Consider the following 23310-nt stretch of genomic DNA (forward strand, 5'->3'; position numbering starts at 1 on the left):
AAGAAGTAAGTCGAAAGACTAACTTTCAATCATGGCCACTTTTCCTGGATCTTGAAGTTATGAAGAATGATTAGCAGGCCCTCATGACGTAAATAAACTTAAATGTTTTAAAGAACCATTCAGGGGTGGCACATATTCATCGGGAACAAAGATTTTAGCGCAGAGCTTCTCAATTAGAGGGTGATTTGGGTTCCCATGCAGGGGACATTTGGCAGTGTTTGCACACACATTTAGCACAAGTCAGTACTGACCCTGGCACCTAGCCAGAAAGACAGTGCTAACGCTATGACACACCAGTCAGCGCCACACAGGAAAAATTATCCGGCCCCAGATGCCAAAGTGCTCAGGTTCAGAAATCCTGATATAGAGTGTCATTTCCTTATTTGTGTACGGGCCCTCCCACTCACTAGCTCTGGGACTCGGACACACATAGCTTACCCTCTCTGTCCTTAGGCCAAATGATTTTTCCTGCTATCAAAGGGATGGAGAGGGAAAGTGAAAGGCAGTTTGGAAGACTGCCGCTGAAGTCTGGATGTCACTCAAAGGCCCATGGGTTAAGGCTTTGTCCCAGGCTTTCACTATTAGGAGCTGGTAGAACCTTTAAGAGACAGGGCCTAGGGGCAAGTCTTAGGTCACCATGGGCATGCCCTGAAAGGGAACCGTGGGAATCCAGCCCCTTCTCAGCCACCACGGGATAAACAGCTCCCACCATGAAGTGCTCCCTCATCACCCCCCAAATGCAATGGGTCCACCTGACCAGACTGAAAACTCCCAAAGCCAATGTAAACGTTTCTTCTTCGCAAGTGGTTACCACAGCCATTTTGTGCCAGTCACAGGAAACTAACCCAGCTATCTATCCCACCTATCCAGGCAGGAAGAACTTCCCAGTACAGAAGGAGAAAAGAGAGAACAGGAGAGTCCTTGTTTATATAGCAGCAAGAACTGAAGACACCCGTCCATACCTCTCTTTTTTTTCAAGACAGGGTTTCTCTGTGTAGTTTTGGTGCCTATCCTGGATCTCACTCTGTAGACCAGGCTGGCCTCGAACTCAGAGATCCACCTGGCTCTGCCTCCCGAGCGCTGGGATTAAAGGCGTGCGCCACCACTGCCCGGCCTCCATACCTCTCTTTTACTGGGGAACTAAGACACAGATGCTTCCAAGAAAGGAGGTCCAGCACCCTGGATTTGAAATAGATGGTCCAGACTCAATCCTATTTCCACCAGGTCGAAGATGATGTCTGTAGCTAGAGTTTTCCTGCGTGGCCCACAGTCAGGACAAATCTCTCTCACCTGCCAGTCCCACAGCCGCTCAGACCCAACCAAGTAAACACAGAGACTTATATTGCTTACAAACTGTATGGCCGTACCAGGCTTCTTGCTAACTGTTCTTATATCTTAAATTAATCCATTTCTATAAATCTATACCTTGCCACGTGGCTCGTGGCTTACCGGCATCTTCACATGCTTTTTGTCATCGTGGTGGCTGGCAGTGTCTCTTTCTGCCTTCCTGTTCTTTCTTTTCTCCTCTCTGTTAGTCCCACCTATACTTCCTGCCTAGCCACTGGCCAATCAGTATTTTATTTATTGACCAATCAGAGCAATTTGACATGCAGAACATCCCACAGCAGATGTCCCACCAAGGGGCATGAAGGCAAAACAAGACAATCAAGCCTTTGAGATCACCCTTAGCTACATAGTGAGTTCAAGTTCAATCTAAGCTATATGAGACTATCAAAGAGTGAGTGACCCTGGGAAATGCCTTAACCTATGTTTCCCCTAATTATAGAATATGAGTTATCATTATAAATATTAAAATAAGACAACCATTTAATAAGTTTACTGAGTGTCTACTATATACTAGGCAATAAAATAAGTAATGAAAATCATCAAATTTGATATACAATATAGACATTCAGTAAATGGTATCCTTAGTGTGTGTGTATGTGTGTGTGTGTGTGTGTGTGTGTGTGTATACATTTCCCATTTCAAACTATGTTCTTTGAATTTATGGAAGGCACAGAAGTAGACAACATGTATCTGCCCAGTGGTGTATTCTTTGGGCTAGCAATTAATTCTGACTCTGTAAAAGCCTTCCTCGGCCCATGTTCTCCCCACAGGCATGTGACTCTGAGGAGTCTAATCAGACTGTTCTATTCTTCTGACCACATGCCCAGGAATGAGCATGCCAACTCTGCTGGGACAATCAATGTTTGCTCTGGCATGCCAGGCTCTGGAGACTCTGTGAGCAATGCAGAAGGCCCTCTTGCTACCATGTGGGCAGAGCCAGAAAGAGAATGAAGAGACAGCATCAGAGACACGGTGACATCACCCGGGACCTTGGATGCAGTCCCACCCAAAGCTGCTTCAACCAGAATTGCAAGTTATAAAGAACAACAAATGCCCTTTCCTTAAGCCAGATGAAGTTAAATTTCTATCATATAAAAACAAAAAGATTTGAGTAAGGTCCAGAGAAAAATGATTATAAATAAGAAGAAAAAAAAAATCACCCATTCCCCTCCCAACCCAGAAACAGTACCACGTTGGTGTGTAGTTCCCTGGGGTTTTTTTGTTTTGTTTTGTTTTGTTTTGTTTCATTTTGAGACAGGGTCTCACTGTGTAGCCCTGGTCAGCCTGAAACTCACTCTGTAGACCAGGCTGGCCTCAAACTCACAGAGATCCATCTGCCTCTGCCTCCCAAGTGTTGGGATTAAAGACGTACATCACCACACCTGGCTTCCACCTGGAGCTTTGTTAGGGTGACCTCTGCTTTTGTTTTCCTGGTGTCCTCCAGTCACTGGAGTGATTGCTTTTAAAACAAGAGAATGGGCTTTCAAGCCAGAGTCTCTTGGGCTAGAATCTTGCCTAATCTCCTCCCCTTTATTTAGGATTAATTTGAGTTATGCCTCTGTGCTTGTCTGTGTGTGTGTGCATGTGTGTGTGTGTGTGTGTGTGTGTGTGTGTGTGTGTGTGTGTAGGTGCCCAGAGGTCAGAAGGAGGAGATCCGTTGGAGCTGATTTACAGGCATTTGTGGGCTGCCTGCTGTTGAACAAGGAACCGAACTCTTGTCCACTGTAGAGCAGTACTGATTCCTAACCACTGAAACATCTCTCCAGCCTCGTGACCGACCCTTCCTTAACTGTTGTGCTGGGATTATAGACATGCACCATCAAGTCTGGCTTCCCAAGGGGTTTGTTGTTACTGTTAGTGGATTCATGAGGATGGGCAATCAGGTGTCCAGATATAAAACAAAACGAAAGGGCTGAGAACATAGTTCCCGTGGTAGAGCACTTGCCCACCAGGCCTGAGGCTGAAGTTCAATTCTCAGTACCATGGGGCGGGGGAGGGGAAGAAAAAAAAAGCTGATAAAGCAATTCTGGGAGCTGGGTCTGAGCTGTCTGTGAAACCCACCAAAAATGTGTTGCTTCCTGGCTAATTACCAAGGTGCATAAGATACTTACTATTTAAGGCTCTGGCTACTTAAACTTGGCTCACTCGTAGTGTTAACTTCATTCACTTTTCCTTGAGCAGTAAAGAGATCACAGTAAAGTGCAAGCCACTATTGGTCTTAATTTAGGAAAGCTCATAATGAACACAGTTGATATGGCAATTAACTGCGACTTTTACAAATTATACAATTTTACAATTATAGTGTGGCTGGGTGTGGTGGCACCCAACTGTCATTCCAGCCCTTAGAGAAGCAGAGGCAGGGGAGTTTGAGTTTGAGAGTTTAAAACCAGCTTGGACTCTCTGACCAAGCTGCAGCCTCCAGCGTTACAGAGACTGAATGAGCTAGGAGGAATGCCCCAAGTTCAAGCCTGAGCTACATAACAAAACTCCATCTCAACAAAACAAAACAAAAGCCAACAACAACAGAAACAGACCCACAGGGTTACAATGCTTTCTTTGTCCCAAGGTCTGGGGCTTCATCAAAATCAGAAATTACCCACCCATGTCTTAAGAAAAACAGAAATGCCTGCTCTGTGAGATACACTAACCGAGAGAGCCATAGAAGAGTCGATTGAACCAGAACTGTCTAAAAATAACAAAGAATGACTCTCGTGGCTCCAGATGCCCAGACAATTGCATAGAATAGGCAGGAAAAAATTTAAGGGAAATATTTTGGGGAGATGGGGAGATGGCTCAATGAGAAAAGTGCCTGCCACATAAGCATAAGGAAGTAAATCCAAGCCCCCAAGCAGGAGCCAGGCGTGGCAGTGTGCCCCTGCAATCTCAGCACTGGGGAAGGAGAGGCCAGAGGATCCCTAGGGCTTATTGCCCGGACAGTTTAGCCAAATCAGCAAGCTCCCAGTTTATCGAGAGATCCTGTCTCAAAAAAATATGGTGGAGCATGATCCAAGAAGACACTTGGCGTCAGTCTCTGACATTTCACATTTGCACCTGCACACATACATACAAAGAAAAATGTTTTCCAAATTAAGAGGCATAATGAAATCCTATTCACAATTACCACTGGGATGAAGGAAGACAAGAAATACTGTAAGAGGCGGGAATGCCTGTCTAAAACCAGAAGGTATACACAGTGACCGGAATACACTGGGATCCAAGGAGCTGAGGAAATACCCACAGGAAAGGGAAGATCAACATTTGCTTTTTAGAGATTGGCTAACCTGCTCAGACACCAGTCCATGAGCCGAGCCCTCCAAGTCCTCGTGGACACGGTCCAGCAGCCAGAGCAGGAACTCCAGGGCATCGTGTTGGGAATTGCCTTGGAACTGGGAGCCATATTTGGAAACAGCATTCTGAAAGGCAACAAAGACAAGAGTTACCTTGGGCCTTGACACAAATGAAAGCATCCAGCTATCAAGAGGTCCTCTTTCAGCCTTGACCTGAAATAACAACATGGAAACAACATAGGCAGGCATAGTCTTTCCCGCCTCCAGCTAGTATATGGGTCTGCCAAATAGAAGGCAGGTCCATGAGGCTGTCTCTGCAGAATAGTGTGTGTGTGTGTGTGTGGTGTGTGTGTGTGTGTGTGTGTGTGTGTGTGTGTTTGTGTGCATGTGTCTGTGTGTGCGTCCATGCAAGTGCTGGAAATCTAAACTCAGGTCTTGCGCTCACTCGCAAGCACTTTACTGGGTCAGGTTCTTTGCTAAATCCTTCCACAGTGTCGATGGACCATCTGTTTTCCCTGAAGCTCTTGTTCTCTCATCACTGGGATCCCATGCACCACTGACCTTCCCTTCATCATCTACTTCCACACACTCTCTCAAGTCACCTCACAGGAAAATACCCTTCTCACTCTACTCTCCTTGGCTGACTGCATTAACTCCCACGGCTTCCACTCTCTTCGCTAAGGACCATACAGACAGCGAAACTGGCTTGCTAAGATACAATGTGTGTAGGTCCCTCATCAAACGCTGGGGCTTCCTTCTGATCCCGTTAGTTGGCGTCTTCCCCTAAGGTTCCCTGTAGCTGAACCACCCACCTAGGTAAGCCTGCCTGACTTAGCAAACAAAACAGAAAGCGTACGGGCCGGCAGTGTAGGTCAGGGATAGCATGCTTGCCTAGAATACACAAAGCCCTGGGTTCAATCCCCACAACTGCTGAAGGAGGAGGAGGAAGAAGAAAAGGAAGAAGACACTATACTAAAAAGTTACTCCTTGTTTATCTATAGACATATTAACATATTAACAGGGCGTCCCTACCCTACCCTTAAGCCACCCACAAATCTGTCTCATAGTACCAACCTTTCTTTCTGTTCTGCAGCCAGACCCTCGACTCTGAAGCTTTAAAACCTGTCCTTTCTCTTAGCACTGATGCCATCTCTCAGAACCTCCCTCCCAGGAGCAGCCTAGGATTGGATTTGCTCCCCACAAATGCCTCTGCCTCTCCCCTCCAACCAAGTAGGGCAGATCTTCTCATCTAGGTGAACAGAAATAGTCAGAACTCAGCAGTGTGGGTTGATCGGCCCACATCTAAGTAGGGACCACACCCCTTCCCCACTAGCCCACTGGGTTCATGATAGACCAGACCAGTCTTCCTGCAGCACAGCGAAGGTAGCAAATCCTCCCTTATCCTACTATTCAGCACAAAACAGCCCAAACGCCTTCACTCCTTATGTCCCAAACTCCCATCTTTATCTAGTCTCTCTCTCCTCTCTCCTCCTTCCTCACCACCACCAAGATCTCCCCTGCAGTCGTCCAGACCTCAAACTCACTATATAGTCAAGGATGACCTTGAACTTCCGATCCTCCTGTCTCCACCTCCCTAGCTCCAGGATTACAGATGTGTGCCATCATGTCTACCTCCTCCCTGTTTCCAAGCCTGGTCTGCGCCAGCACTTTTGTCTAGGCTCCCATGGGTTCTGTCCCCTTCAGTTCGCTGTGAATTCTCTTCCTCATAGCCAGGCTGCATCACAATCAAAGTCTCACAAAAAAATTCGACAACTTCAAGAAAACCGATAAGACGGGATCTTAACAACAAAACTGTGTAGGGCTGGGGACCTGGCCCTTGCCGCCGCCAATCGTGACAACCTGAACTCAATCCCCAGGGCCCATGGTGGACGAAGAGAACCTGCAAGCTGTCTTTTAATCCCCATACAAGTTCTATGGCAGGCTGACACTCACATGCATGTGTGCGCATACCCAGTCCCCACCACCACCATACACACACACACACACACACACACACACACACACACACACACAATTAATGATAAGTAAAAATCAAATTTAAAAAGCGAATGTCTCTCCGCATACACACAGTAATTCCACTTTGGAGAATGTAACTCAGAGAAATAAGAGACACAAGCAAAGATATTTCTATGGACCAAAATTATCCAAGAGAAAGCTAGTTGTGGAGCCTCACACCCGTACCCTGAAAGGCCAAGGCAGGATGATCTTAAATTCCAGGCTAGCCTGGGCTACACAGCAAGACCTCTTTCTCAAGAGACCAAGGGTTGGGGGTGTAGCTCAATGTGGAGAGTTTGCCCAGCCTGTGAAAGGCCCAAGGTTGGATCCCAAGCACCGCAGAATGCACAGGAGCTAAAATACTCAAAAGTCTAGCATGATAGTTGGTGTGTCTATCCTGCAGCACAGCATAGCTTGGCCTTCTGTGTGCATGTGAGTGTGAGTGTAAGTGTATGTGTAAAATACTCAAAAGACGAGCATGATAGTTGGTGTGTCTATCCTGCAGCACACCATAGCTTGGTCTTCTGTATGGTGATATTTTATTTGTGCTGAAATGTGATTTTATTTGTATGTTAATAAATAAAAGTGCCTGGGGGGTCAGAGCTAATAACAAGCCATTTAGCAGAAGTCTGGCAGTGGTAGCACACGCCCTTAATCCCGATCACATGACAGGCAGATCTCTGTGTGTTCAAGGACACCACCAGCATGGAGACACACACCTTTAATCTCAATACCAACCATAGAGACCTGGAGGTCTGTACAGACAGGCAGTGATGAGGAGGTCATGTGGTTGGGTTTACAACCAATGAGAAGGCAGAACAGAAAGTCAATAAAAAGACAGACACACAGGAAGTAGGTCTCTTTCTGAGGGGAAGGATGGCAGCAGCTGGTAAGCTAAAGGCTACTGCTCTGACCTCTTGGGCTTTTAACTCTGTATTTGGCTCTGTGTTTCTTATTTAATAAAACCATTCAGAATTACATCTACACTTCTGTGTGCATGTGAGTGTGTGTGCAAGTGTGTGTGTAAGAGTTAGTATATGAGAGTTAGTGTGTGTGTGTGTGTGTGTGTGAAAGTATGTGTGAGAGTGCCTGTGTATATGAGAGTGTGAGTGTGTATGTGTTTGAGTGTGTGTATATGAGAGAGTATATGTGTGTTCTCTCCCAAACACTGGTGATTTCAACATTTCTTCTACTTATTTAATAGTTCTATCTAGAGGGTTTTTTTTCCTGCCCAATAGTTTTTACTGTTTCCATTTCTCCTCTTACTGTTTTGTCCGTAACTTTCAAGACAAAAGTGAAGAAACTTGGGATATAGCTCAGTAGTAAAGTGCTTCCCTACTGTGAGAGGCCCTGAGTTCAATCCTTAGTACCACAGTACCATGGGAGGAGAAAAAAAAGAGTAACAAAAGGAAGGAAAAAAAAGAGAAACAAAGAATGAATCTTTGTTTCAAGGAAGAGGCACCGCTACAGGAACATCAGAAGTTCAAGGTCATCTTGTCTACTTAGTGAGCTGGAGGCCAGCCTGGGATATTTGAGACCTCTCTCTAACAAATCAATAAAAATAAAATAAACCAGAAAAGTTAAAATAAATAAAAGAAAATGCCTCTAGTACATCGTTGTATATCTAAATTTGATTTAAAGCACATAAGCTAAGAGAAATTCCAGATGGCTGAAACCCTTATTATAACCATAGAAAAACTAGTATGCCATAAAATAGAATACATATGAAAAACTATGATATAGCTGGGTGTGGTGGTGCATGCCCCTGATCCCAGCAGGCAGGAGACTGAGACAGGAGAACACTGAGTTCCAGACCAGCCAGGACTGCACACTAAGACTGTTTAAAAAAAAAAAAAAATTTACAAAAAGACATAGCGTAAACAAATCTAAAGCTTCTAGCATTGAGGTAGGAGAAAAAGAAACAATTTGGATAAAATATTTATAGAGAATACGGAGAACACAGGGAAGCAAACAGAATGTTAAGAACAAAGCCGAATGGATACACAAACAGTGGAGGAGACAGTTCCAAGAATAGACCAGACAAGACACAGGGAAGTACTTCCACCTTACTCCCAATCAAAGAAGAGAGGTGAAAACCAGCCGGACCTTGCACCAAGTAAGTCAGAGAGGTCCATTACAAAGCCTGGCCGCTGAAACAGTAATGAGGTCCTAGGGATTGGGGACTGCAAAGAGAACTGGTCGTATGTGTTCTCACCTCTAAAAGGGGTTAAGTACATGATGTTAGTGATTATGTAATTATTCTGAGTTAACCATCTTACCCTGTATACATACCTCAAAGCATCCTGCTATGCACTATATACACAGTTTTTCTTGTAAATTGTAAGCCTCATAAAGCTGGGGCGACTGGGTTCATGAGACAAGAATATCCAATCTCCTCTTGGAGATTTATTTTTCTTTTCTTTCTTTTTCCTTCTTTCTTTCTTCCTTTCTTTCTTTTTTTTCTGTTTTTGGTTTTTTTCAAGACAGGGTTTCACTGTGTAACTTTGGAGCCTGTCCTGGAACTCAATCATCTATAGACCAGGCTGGCCTCAAACTCAGAGATCTGCCTGCTCTCTGCCTCTGCTTCCTAAGTGCTGGGATTAAAGGTGTGAGCCACCACTGCCCAGCCCTCCTCTTGGAGATTTCTTACATGTGTATCTGTCACCTGGCATTATTATTTGGAAAGATATAATCGATGAGGATTGTAAATGAAATAATAATAATAATCAAAACCAATGGAGTTAATTTAGAAAGGAAAAAAAAAGGTACCAGGTCTGGTGGCACACACCTTTAATCCCAGCACTCAGGAGGCAGAGGCAGACTGTTTCTGTGAGTTCTAGGCCAACCAAGGCTACATAGGTCCTGTCTCAAAAACTAAAGAAAAATGGAAGGAAGGAAGGAAGGAAGGAAGGAAGGAAGGAAGGAAGGAAAAAAGGAAGGAAGGGAGGGAGGGCGGGCAAATATTTAAGATAGGATGATGATTACCCAGGTACCTGCGCTTGCTAAAATTAATTCAGCACTTGAAATGGATGCACCCCATTACATAACTTACACCTCAAAAAGGTTTACGTTAAAAGTAAAACCAGAAAGGTATTAAAAACAGTTGTTTCTTTTGTTTTGAAAACATGATTCTACTCATGGAATTAGACATTGGAAATAAGCTGAGAACAAATCTTAAATACAGTGAAATTGAGGCTGGAGATGGCTCAGTGGTTAAGGCTGTCTTCCAGGACTCGGGTGTGGTTCCCAGCACCCATATAATGGCTCACAACCATCTGTAACTCCATTCTCAGGGATCCAAGGCCCTCTTAGGTGCCATGTGGTGCACAGACATATATGCAGGCAAAGGACTCATTTACATAATAGGAAAGAAATAGAAATTTTTAAAAAGTAAAAAAAATACAGGGAGTTTCAGTACAGTGTATTAACTGGAAAACCTAATAACAACAGTTTCTCCACAAAAGACTGGCCCATTTGTTGACACATTCAATCACTAAAAGTCAAGTTCTGTACATTATTCTAATGCCAAAAGCTCTTGTAATAATACTTACATGATTAAAAAGAAAGAAAGAGTGCAGCAGGGTGTAGAGTGCAGTGCACCATTAACCCTAGCACTTGGGTGAAGATTCAGGTAGATCTGAGTTCCAGGCCAGTCTGGTCTACATAGCAAGTTCCAGGCTAGCTCAGCCATGTAGCCCTAGCTCAAAATCAAACAAGCAAACACAATGCAAAACTAGAGTGCTGTGGGATGTCTTTCTGTATGCTGTGAATATGTGTTGCTCTGATTAGTTGATAAATAAAGCTGCTTTGGCCTATGGCAAGGCAGCTTAGAGGCAGGCGGGAAATCCAAGGAGAGAGACAGGAAAAGGAGAGGCAGAGTCTGGAAAGAGGCCAGCCTGCCGCCCAAGGAGCAACATGCCAGCAGACCTGTAAAGCCATGAAACATGTGGCAAAACACAGATTAATAGACATGGGTTAATTTAAGATATAAGAACTGGACAGCAAGAGGCCTACCATAGGCCATACAGTTTGTAAACAATATTAAGCCTCTGAGTGATTATTTTATAAGTGGCTGCAGGACTGCAGGGCTAAGCGGGACAGGAGAAACCTTCTGGCTACACTAGAGTGTGTGTGGGGGCGGGGGGGGGGGGACGTTTTGTTTGGTTTGATTTGGTTTTTACGAGACAGGGTTTCTCTGTGAAACAGTCCTGGTTGTCCTGGAACTCACTTGTAGACCAGGCTGGCCTTGAAATCACAGAGATCCACCTGCTTCTGCCTCCTGAGCGCTGTGATCAAAGGCGTGCTCCACCACGGCCTAGCCAGAACTAGAATTTCTAATTGTTTACAACACACAGCAAGTTTACAATGGTTTATATCTGAGGAGTTACAGATTTTTCTTATACTTCCTAATTTTTTGCAATACACATAAACTATATCATTAGAAAATCAAATAAGTACAGACTATGAGAGGATTTTTTTAAGTGTATTTAATCCATTTTCTGTTAAAACAAAACTTGGTCCTGCTATATGTGGGAAACTGGTAACTCTGGGCTCAAGAAGGGAAAACATTGTAAATCCATCCTATTTGCAGGGGTGGGGTCAAGCCCCACCTGCTGGACCCTTCCTGGGTCTGAAGCTAGCTATTCATCTTAAAAGGCCATCTCCTTAACATGATCAGATCTCTAATTCTCCACTCTCCTCCCCAGCCACATCCTTCAAGGATGGATTTGTCCAAAGGATTCTGGGCCTTACTCCCACTCCTGCTCCACCCCTCTCCTGGGCTGTCATTTCCCTTCCCAGGCCTGCAGTCACGATATCCCATCTTCCATGTCCTTAGTCGACACCTCATCTTTCACAACCCAACCCAGGGCGTAGGGACCTCAACCGGGAAGGCTGGGCTGCTCCTCCGAACAAGCCATACCCTCTTGCCACAACTTTCAGAGCACCTGTGTTTTTCCTTTCCATCTCGTCACCAGTTCTGATTGAGGGCCTGCGTGACCGCTGTGCTGACGTCCATTTCTCCTCCAGATAGTAAACTCCTGGAGAGCAGTCCCTGGATCTGGACTCAGACTTGGCCCTCAGTCCCAGGATCTGGGTTTGCACTTGCCACTCATCACACAGTCCATGTTCCTAGTCGAATGTCTCCACAGTCAATAAACACGTGTTGACTCCGTGAAAGTTTCAGTAACCATAAGAGCCCACCTGGATTTCCATCCCTAAGATTTAAAAGCCAGGATTCTGAAATCCACTCTATCCTCCAAGTCTGGTCACCTGAAAGTCCCAAGGAAACCCCAGATTACATCCCCCTCACTAACTTGGTTATCAGTCAGCTCCCCAAGGCGCTGGGAGCTCCCAGGACCCGGGCATTCAGACAGCAGAAGAGAGGAAATCCTGGTGAGTCACTGGCAGTGATGACGAATTTAAGAGTTTCTTCCAAACCACTTGCCACTCTCACTGCAGTAGTAATCGGGTGGGAATACGTCTGGTAAATGAAAGCTTCCTCAAAGATCACGTCCCTTCCTCCTCTAGGTCTCTCTGCAGGAAGGAAGTGTACTTCTAGAATAAACATTTCACAGGAGCCAGGCATGTTCTCAGTGTTCTATATATAACCCACTAAACACAACTACCTTATAATGAAGTAATTGTCATAGAGTTCAATCTCACAGATGAGAAAAGATTAATCTGCATGAAAATCATAAAGCCCCAGAGACCTTGCTCTTTCTGCATGTGTGCCCACCAGTGCATTCATGCATACGTGAGCACCAACCAAGTGTGTTCCTCAGTCACTCTCTGCCTTTTCTCAGACAGGTTCTATCGCTGAATCTAGAAGCTCACACATCGGCTAGACTGTCTAGCCAGCAAGCCCTAAGGATCCACCTGCTTCAGTCCCGCTAGCGCTGGGACTACAGGCCCATGGTGAAATTATAGACCTGTACTGGGGCACCCGGCCTCGTTCCTTTTGACCTGGGTTCTGGAGCCAGAACTCACATCCTCAAGGCTTTGCATGACTTTGTTAAGCACTGAGTCATTGTCTACAAGATCTTGCTCTCGACCACCATACTACACTGCCTATCCCATTTGAAAAGCAAATGTGGCCCCAAAGTGACACCAATGACATCGTGTGACTATTGCAACACAGTGCTTCTTCAGGAATCGAGGTGGGAGAGGAAGGCAGTGGTCAGCATCCTTGCTGGTTAACACAACAAAGACTGCTTTCTCGGGTTGAAACTCAAGATGTTTATGGAATGAACACTGACAGTCATGTTCGCCCTCGCCTCAATAACAATCATTCGTCCTCGGGGCACTTCAGCTCTCTGTCCAGAGCTGCGGTTTTGCAGCAGGAAGCAAGCCCTATGCATCAATTATCAGGAACACTTTCCTCCGACTGGGACCCCACACCCTTACTTTAACCCATTCTCATGACCCCGCAGCGTCCCCAGCAAGAGGACTGTAATAGCATTTGTAATAACAAATGCTATCTCCTGCACACATACTGTCAGAATTTAATATGAATTAAATTAAGGGACGTCATCTCTAAATTAGCAATCTCTGGCTCCCTCCCCCAACTTGTCACAGTACCTGACCCACTGTTTCTCAGCAGCTATTGGGCTTAAATCATCCAAAGCCACCTCGTCCACAGTCGTACATGATCTGAAGAACCTCGCCTGCCTGACTGATCATTCTGCCTGGATTATTCCTAGATATTGGCCTGTCTGCGTCCTTCTCGATATTCTGTTCTCCACGCCTGTATCACCTCCTTCTCCAAGCCTTGGTCTTCAAGGACTGACTTCCCCTCTGCACCCTTCCAGATCCGAAGCTCTAACTCACCCTGTTGGGCAAGCCTCACTCCTTCAACAACTGCTTGTTAGACACAAAACTGCTACTGGATACACTTAAGGCTGCCAGCTCTCTCCACCCCACCTCAAAACACCAGGGAGAAACTCATTTCAAAGGAAAGCATTTGCAAGTGACAATGTAACACGTCACCTCAAAACAAAGGCGATAACCCGAGGCTGGACTAGCTAAGTGGTATCTACAGAGGACCCCCCTCAGAACCCGGCTCGGCTGGTGGTTCACACGCTTTTCAGTAACCGCAACCAGAAGGGTCGGAGGAGGCTGCGGACGGCGGCGGGCGCTTGCCTACCTTGAACTCTGCGGAAAGTTGGGGCGTGTATTCGCGCGTCCAGAGCGCGCGCACCAGCGCCGCCAGCTGCTCGGTGACCTCGGCGCGGCCCGGCGCCGCCCGGTAGCGCCCCAGTGCTAGGAACTCGGCCAGCAGGTCGGTGTTGCTGAGACACTGCACCACGGCGTTCATGAAACAGGTGTTGCCGTGGTTCTTCAAGCCCTGCGCTCCGGGCGGACGCGCCCCGTCGCCCACAGACAGTTGGGGCTGGGGTCCCGGAGGACGATCCGGTCCTGGGCTCCCGGGAGCGACTGGTGCCGGGCCCGGGGCACAAGCGAAGCCCCCGTCTCCATCGCCATCGTATGGGTCGGGCTGGCCCTGGGGCCGGGGCCGGGGTGGCGAGTCCCCTGAGCGGGAGCGGCTGCCCAGAGCTAGCAGGAAGCGGCTGAGCAGGCGGCGCAGGGAACGGCGGCGGCGGGGCCGGGGCGCGGGCGGCCCCTCTCCCAGCGCGTCCCCCACGCCGGGATCCATGCTGGCCGAGCACGGTGGTCCGGGAGCACAGTCCCCGGGGCCCGAAGCGGACCGGCAGCTCCCCGACACTCACCGCCTCTTAGAGGCGTGGGGCGCCGGCTACCTGAGAGCCAGGTGTGCGGGCACCGGGCGAGGGCGGAGCCAGGGGCGGGGCCGCCACGCCACGCCCCGCGCGGGAATCCAGTCCTGGGGCAGTGTCCGCCGCAAGGTTCCCGCCCCAGCGGCCCGGGCTGGGAATGCAATCCCCGGGAGCCCGCCTAGTGGACTTCCCCGCCCTTCCTTCCCGCCTTGGAACAGGCCTTTCACCTCTATTCGCCTTCTCCGCCCATCCCTAAGCTGCGAGGATAACACGGGGATGGAAAGCCAAGCCCTGGCTATGGCTAAGTTTTCTGGTCGTAGAAGCCAGCTGAAGACTACGAAAAAGGACCGGCGAGCGGTGTCCTCGGTGACTCGGGTGTGCAGAGAGGCGTGCGCGCTGGCAGCTGTGCAGGTGGGGAGCCCAGGCTCAGGTGTGTGCGGTCAGGTGGCGCCACTTCCTTGCAAGGCTTTGCCTGCACCAGTCACCCCAGGACCTGAACTGGGAGTACTAGTGGGTTAGGGGTTTGTTTTTTCTTTTTCTTACTGGGTTTTTATTGTTGTTGCGGCTGTTCGTTTTTTCACACTAGGTTACAGTCATTTTCCAAAAACTTGGGAGACTTGATCGTCCTGGTTTTCATTGGTGAAGGGAGCTCGGAGAGGTTAAGGCAAAGAAAGGAGAGAAACCGGAACTCGACCCCCGCTGGTTGCCCTGTCGAGTTCCAGCCCTTTACAACCCTAGAATTTGCTAGGCAGGAAGTTTTCCGGTTCTCAGGCGCGCCCCCTACTCGGTTGCAGTTTCACTCTTCTATGTAAAATCCTGGTATCGTTATCCAATCAGAATTAATTTGGCCTTGCCCCGCCCTTTATTCCCTGGGTAACCCTGGAGGCCTCTGCTCCTTTTATCCTATAACTGTCAGGTTTATAATTAATCAGGCAAGGTCTTGCAAAATGAATTTCTCATCAGTTTCTAGCTCAAAAAGAGATCAGCAGCTTTCTGGAGTCAGTATTACGTCAGTACCCAGAAATGTGACTTGCTATTTAATAAGTGGTCATCATTTATTAAATCTCTCACATAGGATTGCAGCAGTTCCCTGGTGCCAAAAAGATGCAGAAGTTAAGGATAAAGGATAAACTGTAGCGTCCGAGGCTTGAAGCGTAAAAGGCCACCATTTACCCTCCCCGGAAAAGATACCCACGGGGTTGATTAATTCATAAGGTTCATTTCATCACCCTCCTCTTGGTAAGTACTGAAGATGCCGTGGTCTTGGCTGACTCTGATGAATCATCTCCCGAATTTCACCTTTGAGATCATTCCAAGATCCTCAGTAACACACAGGGATTTTTTTTTGGGGGGGGGGGGCGTTGGTTGGTGTTTGGTAACAGTTTAGGGGTTTTGTTGGTTTTGTTTTGGCTGGGGTAGGGGTGGTTGGTGAGATGGATTCTATCTCACTTGTGTAGCCCAAGTTGGTCTGGAACGCTGTCTTTCAACCTTAACCTCCTGAGTGCTGGAATCCTGGGTGTGTGCCTCCATGCCTGGCTAATATAACTTAAGGAAGCATTGGTGTTTAACTCTGTCTGGAATGCAGCTGGCGGCTGATGCATTACCACTTCAGCTCACTCAAGTCTCACAATAAACGTCTGAGTGGAAATTTATTCTTACTTGGCAAAGTAGAAAACTGAAGCTAAAATTGTTTTATGAGCTTTTTGTAAAGGCTAATTTTGATATCCAGTTTGATCATTAAGAAATCACGTAGGAGAGCCTTTGGGATGGTACAGCAGGTAAAGGTGCTTGCTACCAAGCCTGAGGACCTGAGCTTGAACTTTGTGAACCACCTGATGGAAAGAAAGAACTGACCACCCAGATTGTCCTCTGGCCTCTATATATATGCTGTAGCATGGGCACACACACACACACAATAAATAAATAAGTAAATATAATTTTTAAAGATCACCTTGGAGATTGAAGGGTACCTCTGGGTGAGACTGTAAGGGTGGTTCTTGAGAGGATTAAGTTGGTAAAGACTCACTCTCCATATGAGTGGTACTATCATATCATATGGTAAAGACTCACTCTACATATGAGTGGTACTATCATATGGTAAAGACTCACTCTACATATGAGTGGTACTATCATATGGACCAGGAACCTGGAGTGAATAAAGAGGGTGAGGAGCCAGCCCCCTGCACTGGCTTCCTCTCTCCTTCCCGCCTGCCATGATGGGCACCTATAAGCTTCACCATAAGGTTCTGCTCAAGGGCCTGGGACAAAGCCGGCGTGGATCAAACCCTGTGAAACACTGAGTCAGAATAAATCATTCCTCTTTATGTTGTTTCTATGGGGTGTGTGGACACAGCTGTATACCTGCCCGAAGATCTGGGTTCAAACCTAACTGTCTATGCCGATTCACCAATAAACTGATAATTTAAAAGGTAAGTTTGAGCTGGGGAGGTAGCCCAGTGGAACAGCACTTACCTAGCCATGCGTGAGGCCCTAGTCCCATCCCCATAACCACACACACATAGGTAAACTCACTTCATCTTTTTTTTTTTTTTTTTTGTTTTTTCGAGACAGGGTTTCTCTGTGTAGCTTTGTACCTTTGCTGGAACTCACTTGGTAGCCCAGGCTGGCCTCGAACTCACAGAGATCCGCCTGGCTCTGCCTCCCGAGTGCTGGGATTAAAGGCGTGCGCCACCATCGCCAGGCCACTTCATCTTATTTTTATAAGAAAATAGCATTCCTCTCTGGGAACAGATCAGGAGAAATGCCTGTTGATTTGGGGAGACATAGAAAAAAGGTCATGGCCAGAAGACAGCACCTTCAAATTTATTAATAAAAACTCAAAAAAAATTATATTCTGGACAAAATTTTTTCTATAACATAGTTCAGTTTCAACATACAATTTAAGATTGTAAAATGTATTATATAGAGGAAAAGAGAAACATCAAGATAAAGTATTTTGACTACAGAACAAAAATAGATGTGAGGAATCAAGACTGGTGCTGGAGTTCTCCATACTTGGTCTCGGGCAGGCCTCTGCTCAGTACAGGGTGGAGGCTGGAGGGATCCTGCATGCTTCACGAAGCAAATGGGTACTTCCATCTCAAGATGGCTCCATCTGCACTCACGCTGATGATGTACCGGTTTCCTGGACTTACCCGGATGCCCATGATGTTGCCACTGTGTCCTACCCCAACGTGAGTCACTTCACCCTCATTATAATCCCAAACTTTGACCAGATGGTCATGTCCACCTGAAAAACGATTACATGACATGACTCACATAGAACAGTGAAACAGCCCTGACCTCACATAACTGCTTCATTTTCAACACATTCCCCCATGTGCCAACTTGAAGAAAGAAAAATCCATATTATATAAAGCTTTTTTTTTTTATCTAAAAAAAAAATCTATGTATGTTTTAGTAAATGTAGAGTGGAAAGGAAAATACCACCCAGAATTAACCACTAAACATACCCTAATTTTTTTCCCCTTTCGCTCTTCACCAATGTAGAGGTGTATGCACACATCTGTGTATGTGATTGGCATCCCACTGTGTATAGTTTGATATCTTTTTTTAAGTCAGTGTGTTTATGGAACTTTGATTTATTTTGAAGCACTTATTAATGTCCTGAAGAATCAAAAAGCCTGGCAGGAAATTGTGTTAATGCTGGTCTAGTGGCCGTGACCCGTGGTAGATGCCCCCAGAAAACGTTGACTAGTTCATTCATGGGAAGGAGTCGAGATGTCACGTTCTTCAACAACAAAACTGGTGCTTCATAGTTAAGTAAAAAAGACAGCAGAGGAGCCAGGAAGGATGGCCTACCTAGTATCCTAGCACTCAGGAGTCCGAGGCAGGAGGATCACAAATTCATGGCCAGCGGGAGCTACTTATAGCAAGACCCTATCTCAAAACAAAAACAACTGAAAGTACAGAGGAAAGCAACTAGAAGACATTGGAAGGCTCATTTCTACCCCAGAGAGCAGACCTTGTGATGTCAAGCTTGGCTTTTCTCTTTGCCCTGTACATGTCTTCCCGCACTGAAGTGTGACTTTGGGACTTTTCCAGCTGTGGTGGTGGTGGGCTATTCTGGGCTGAGTGTTAACCAAGGTGTCCTTGAGACCCTCTACTAGCTCTTCTAATTGCCTCCCACCTAAGAGTTCCTTGTCCTCCAAAATCAGGACCCCTGGTGGTTTTTCTTATCTTACCTGGGACTGGGACTAACCTGTGACAAAGTGTCCCCCTTCCAGAGTGATGTCCATACCGTTGATTGATCCCGACAAGGAACCTTCCAACTCTCTGATTACGGACCCATCAAATACTTCCCAGTAAGCAATCTGGAATGCAGGAGAAAGGCATTAGACAGGAGTCCGTGCAGTGGAATCATCCACACACATGCTAACAAAAGATCCCTCCACTTTATATAGAAGCTAGCAAAAATACACCATGGGAGGGGGACTAGTTGGAATTATAAATAGGCCGTGGCGAGGGGGTGGAGGAACCATTTTATTATTTTTAGTATTGGTTTTGAAATTTGCATGCTATTTAAAGAGATGTTGATATGCGATAAACCTGGATGGTGACAGAAAGAGATTTTTTGATAAGGCAAAGCAGATTGAGTCTGCTGCAACATGTAAAATAAAGACGGGAAGAGCCACTGGGGGAATCTGCTTCTGCGCGCTGAGGAGGAGAGCCAAGCTGCAAGCCTGGTGGGAGGGAGAGTTCTTTCTGGCAGGGTTTGGGGGACGGGGTGTTGCACTAGTCTGACAGGACCCTAGTTCATCTTCACCTCATCTTTATCCACCACTGGACCCTAACTTGCCTTTCTGGCCCAAAGCAACATCATATTCCATAGGGTGGGATTTAAAGAAACTGAACACCTAACCTTGATCCCTGTCTAGAAATGGGAAACCAAGTTGGGAGAGACGGGTGCTAAGAAGGGGAGACGTTCCTCTGGACTGTCAATGTAAGGCCACAGTATCACCCATGGGGGTCAAAATGCAAACAAGCTCTAGCCCCTATCTAAAATGGCACACTGTTTACATGTAACCTATGCACATCCTGTATCTATACACTTTAATAAATTGTTCAGTAAAGATGCAATCCACCCCTTACCCCTATTCAAGCATTTGCAGGCATTCACAGTTGATTGAATCTGCAGACATGAAACTCTGGGCTGTGGAGGGCCGGCCATCTGTGCTTACCTTCCTGTCTGTGCCACTGGTGATGATCTGGAATTCCTCGGGGTGATAACACACACACTGGAATAGGGTGTTGGACAGGATCATCTGATTCCTCCTAAGTCGCCTGAAAAGTAGATTCAAACACTCTGGATCTCGACTCCCCCCCCCCCATAAAACGTATTTATTATGCATAAACATAAAAACGTATTTATTATGCAGTGTACAGTTGGGCAAGCTTGGATGGGGTTGGTTTTTCTCAAACTTCTTATGCTGGTCATACAACAGTGCTTGGGGTTTTTGTTTTGTTTTGTTTTTGTCAAAACAGACATCTGGGGAACTGGAGAGGTGGTTCAGTTTTTAAGAGCATGTGCTGAGTTTGATTCCTAGAACTGGCATCAGGCCACTCACAACTGCCTATAAATCTAGCTCCAGGAAATCTGATGCCCTCTTTTGGCTTCACATGTACACACACATAATTTTTTTTAAATGTTTGGCTTCTTTTTTAATTTTAAAATAGACTCCTGGCTACTCTATGATAGGAATTCCAACCACGCCCCCATGGTCGTACATGCCCGGCGGGACACTTAAGTCATCGCTGCCTAGTCATTTCTGGTTCATACGTCCTGTGTGACCCATGCCCCATGGTCGCGTGGATGTGACCATGTGATCTATGTGCATGTGTGGAATAGCCACGTGGGCCTGTGTGCGCAGGTGCGTCCTGGCCTTTATAAGACAGGCCCCGTGTTCCCCCACCCTCTTTTTCCACACATGTCCTTCCACAGGCTTGATCACATCTATCCCTTTCTCTTTGTCTTGATAAAACTCTTGTTGGTGGATTCTGTCCTGTGTCGTGACTTTTCCTTGGGGGCAAGGGCACTGCTAAAAAAACCATCACTGTACTCTGTTCTTATATCTCCTCCCACCACCTCTGTCAGCAAGGGTTAGAAGACATGGGCAAGTGGTGGAACCCCTTTCTAGAGACAGAGTGTGAAACTAGAGAAACTCTAAGTTCCAGGGAGAAAGAAGTAGAAGATGTTGAATTCAGAGCCAACCTACTACCTCTCATAATAATCTTGATTCTCAAGGCCACCATTGGAGCCAAGTGGCACTCCCTGGAAACTGAGTGGCAAAGTGTGGGGAAAGACTTTTAATGGACATTATTGTGCTCACCCCAAAGGTTCTGGAGTCAGAAGTTTGCAATGGAGGCCCAGAGGTTTATCTGTGTTTGAAACCAGCCTTCCCACTGATAGTTATGGGCACACAAGTTTAGAACCCCTGCCTTAGGGCTGGAGAGATGGCTCAGGGGTTAAGAGTGCTGACTCTTCTTCCTGAGGACCCGAGTTCAATTCCCAGCAACCACATGGCAGCTCACACCTGTCTGTAACTCCAGTTTCAGGGGACAGTGACACCCATGGCAAAACCACAAATGCACATAAAGATAAAATAAATACATTTAAAAAAAAAAAAGAACCCCTGCCTTAGACACCATAGACAAGCTTAGGATATTTCATAGACTTTTGTGAATTCAGGAATATGCACAGACTTTGCAGCTAAACATCCCTAATCTGGAAAAATAGAAATCTAAAATGTTCTAAAATCTGAAACTTTTGTCAGTACTAACATGATGCAAAAAAATAAAAGTTTTGGGTTTTAGAGGTTTGGGATCTTAAGATTAGGGATGCTAAGCCTGTACAAGAAGCACGGCTGTATTGCCTCTTCCGGAGTTGGTGTGCTGGTGGCTGTTTCACAGACCCAGCTCCTGGCTGAAAATGCACCTTCTGCAGTTTCTTCTCATAATGGAAGCTTTCAAACACAGTGTTCGAGCTGAGGATTTTTAAAGATTTTGGCACAAATTAAATATTCCTGCCACACAAAGGGAAGGAAGGTGTTAAAGATTTGAGGCAGTCACAAAACCAGCCACTGAAATAAACTCAGATACCCCTTCTCGATACCCATTTTCCCAATGGGAAGGTCGTGTGTCTGTGGGTTCAGGCCTTGGACCAGCAACACCACATGGGAACTGACTAGACATGCAGAAACACAGGTGCTATCTAAATCTATTCAGTGGAAGGCTATATACAGAGTTAGGCACAGTGGTGCATGCCTTTAATGTCAGCACTTGGGAGGCAGAGGCCAGCCTGGTTTAAAACGTGGATTCCAGGACAGCCAGAGTTGCATAGCGAGACCCTGTCTCAAAAAAAAAAAAGAAAGAAAGAAAGAAAGAAAAAGAAAAAGGGAAATCAAAATCTACACGCAAACAAGATCTCCCAGTGACTAGAGATCCAAGCTGAGAGTCAGGCCCATCTAGAAAACAGGGTTTGCTGTGCTTTGGGATTTTGTTTTGTTTAGCTTTGTGTGCGTGTGTGTGTGTGTGTGTGTGTGTGTGTGTGTGTGTGTGTGTGCGTGTGCGTGTGCGTGTGCGTGTGCGTGTGTGTGTGTGTGTGTGTGCGCGCGCGCGTGCGCGTGCGCGTATGTAGGTGTGCATGCAGGTGTGTGTATGTGCATGTAGGGGCCAGAAGTTGACATTGGTGTCTTCCTCAGTCACTCTCCACCTTATGCTTTTTTGAGGCAGGCTCTCTCACTGACTGTAGGGCTCATTGGCTCAGCTAGAGAAAGCCCTGGGGACCCTCTGTCTCTACCTCCCAAGTGCTGAGATTACGGGCGTGTACCACCATGCCTGGCTTTTACATGGGTTCTGGGGATTTGAAACCGGGTCCACCAGCTAGTCTGTATCCATAGCCCTGCTTTTAGCTTTTAGTATATTATTTTAAAGTGTTCTGCCTTGCCTTCCGTTCTCACTCCCCTCTCTAGGCGGGAACATTTCAGCTGGGCATGGTGACACACACCTTTACCCACAGCCACTTGAGAGGCTGACACGAAAGGATCTCTTGAGCCCAAGAATTCAAGACCAGCCTGGACATCACAATGGTACCCCATCTCAAGAAAGGAGAGGGCATAGTCTTTGACCCTCCTTTGTCCCTCTGTACTTATTTCAACCTCTTTAGACAATCTATGCAAAGGCTATGAATCTCAGGAGTGATAAAAGTGTGGTGGGTTGAAGGAAGGTTGGGGTGGGGATGTGGGAGGGGTGAAGTTTGGTTCCAAAATAAAAACACAGTAAAAATTCCAAGAGCCAAAAAAAAAAAAAAAAAATCATCTTTGAAAATCCTCTGAATGCTCCTGTGATGAAGTTCACAGGTTTTGGCCTACATAGTTTGGCGTTGCCATCATCTATGGGTCTGTGATTTACTCATAATGTAAGCAGTCTCTGGGAAATGTGGCCAACTGAGGGGATGCCTGTCCCTCCCAGGGCAGGCTCATGACCTAGAAGATAACACGGAGAACTGCCTACCATGTAACTTGCCTTGTTAATGTGCAACGTTTAGGTTGAATGGGTTCACATTAAATCATGCTTCAATGCATGTATCTGGAAAACTACTTCCCTGTCTGCACAGAAACTTCTGGTATTTAGTTCTTCCTGGAGACCATATCTTCCCCACTGGCACCTAGAACCCTTGGACAGCCAGGGAGCCCAAGGCCTTCTAAGAACCTTTTACTAGTGATGGTTAATCTTGAAGGTTGATTGAATTTAGAACCACCTAGGAGATACACATTTGGGCATGTCTGTGAGAATGTTTCCAGAGAGGGTCAACTGAGTAGGAAGGACCACCCTGGATGCACTATTCCATGAGTTGAGATCCTGAACTATATAAAAAGGAGGGCGAGGAACTGGAGCTATGACTCCAG

The 23310-nt window shown here is 46.4% G+C and overlaps 2 protein-coding genes across 2 annotated transcripts in view; both read right to left on the bottom strand.

Moving 5' to 3' along the window:
• The window catches only part of Usp43 (ubiquitin specific peptidase 43), a 51774-nt gene extending 37370 nt beyond the window's left edge, over nt 1-14404 (bottom strand). The window contains exons 1-2 of the mRNA XM_059270653.1: nt 13795-14404; nt 4629-4760 (exon numbers count right to left, since the gene is read on the bottom strand). Of these exons, the coding sequence (XP_059126636.1) occupies nt 4629-4760; nt 13795-14304 (642 nt within the window). The 5' untranslated portion in view covers nt 14305-14404. The remainder of the gene's footprint in view (nt 1-4628; nt 4761-13794) is intronic.
• Nucleotides 14405-17185: 2781 nt separating this feature from the next.
• The window catches only part of Cfap52 (cilia and flagella associated protein 52), a 40545-nt gene continuing 34420 nt past the window's right edge, over nt 17186-23310 (bottom strand). The window contains exons 12-14 of the mRNA XM_059270936.1: nt 19585-19687; nt 18606-18717; nt 17186-17633 (exon numbers count right to left, since the gene is read on the bottom strand). Coding sequence (XP_059126919.1) covers nt 17458-17633; nt 18606-18717; nt 19585-19687 — 391 coding nt within the window. The 3' untranslated portion in view covers nt 17186-17457. The remainder of the gene's footprint in view (nt 17634-18605; nt 18718-19584; nt 19688-23310) is intronic.

The sequence above is a fragment of the Peromyscus eremicus genome, chromosome 8a (assembly GCF_949786415.1).
Source record: "Peromyscus eremicus chromosome 8a, PerEre_H2_v1, whole genome shotgun sequence".
NCBI classification, from domain to species: Eukaryota; Metazoa; Chordata; class Mammalia; order Rodentia; family Cricetidae; genus Peromyscus; species Peromyscus eremicus.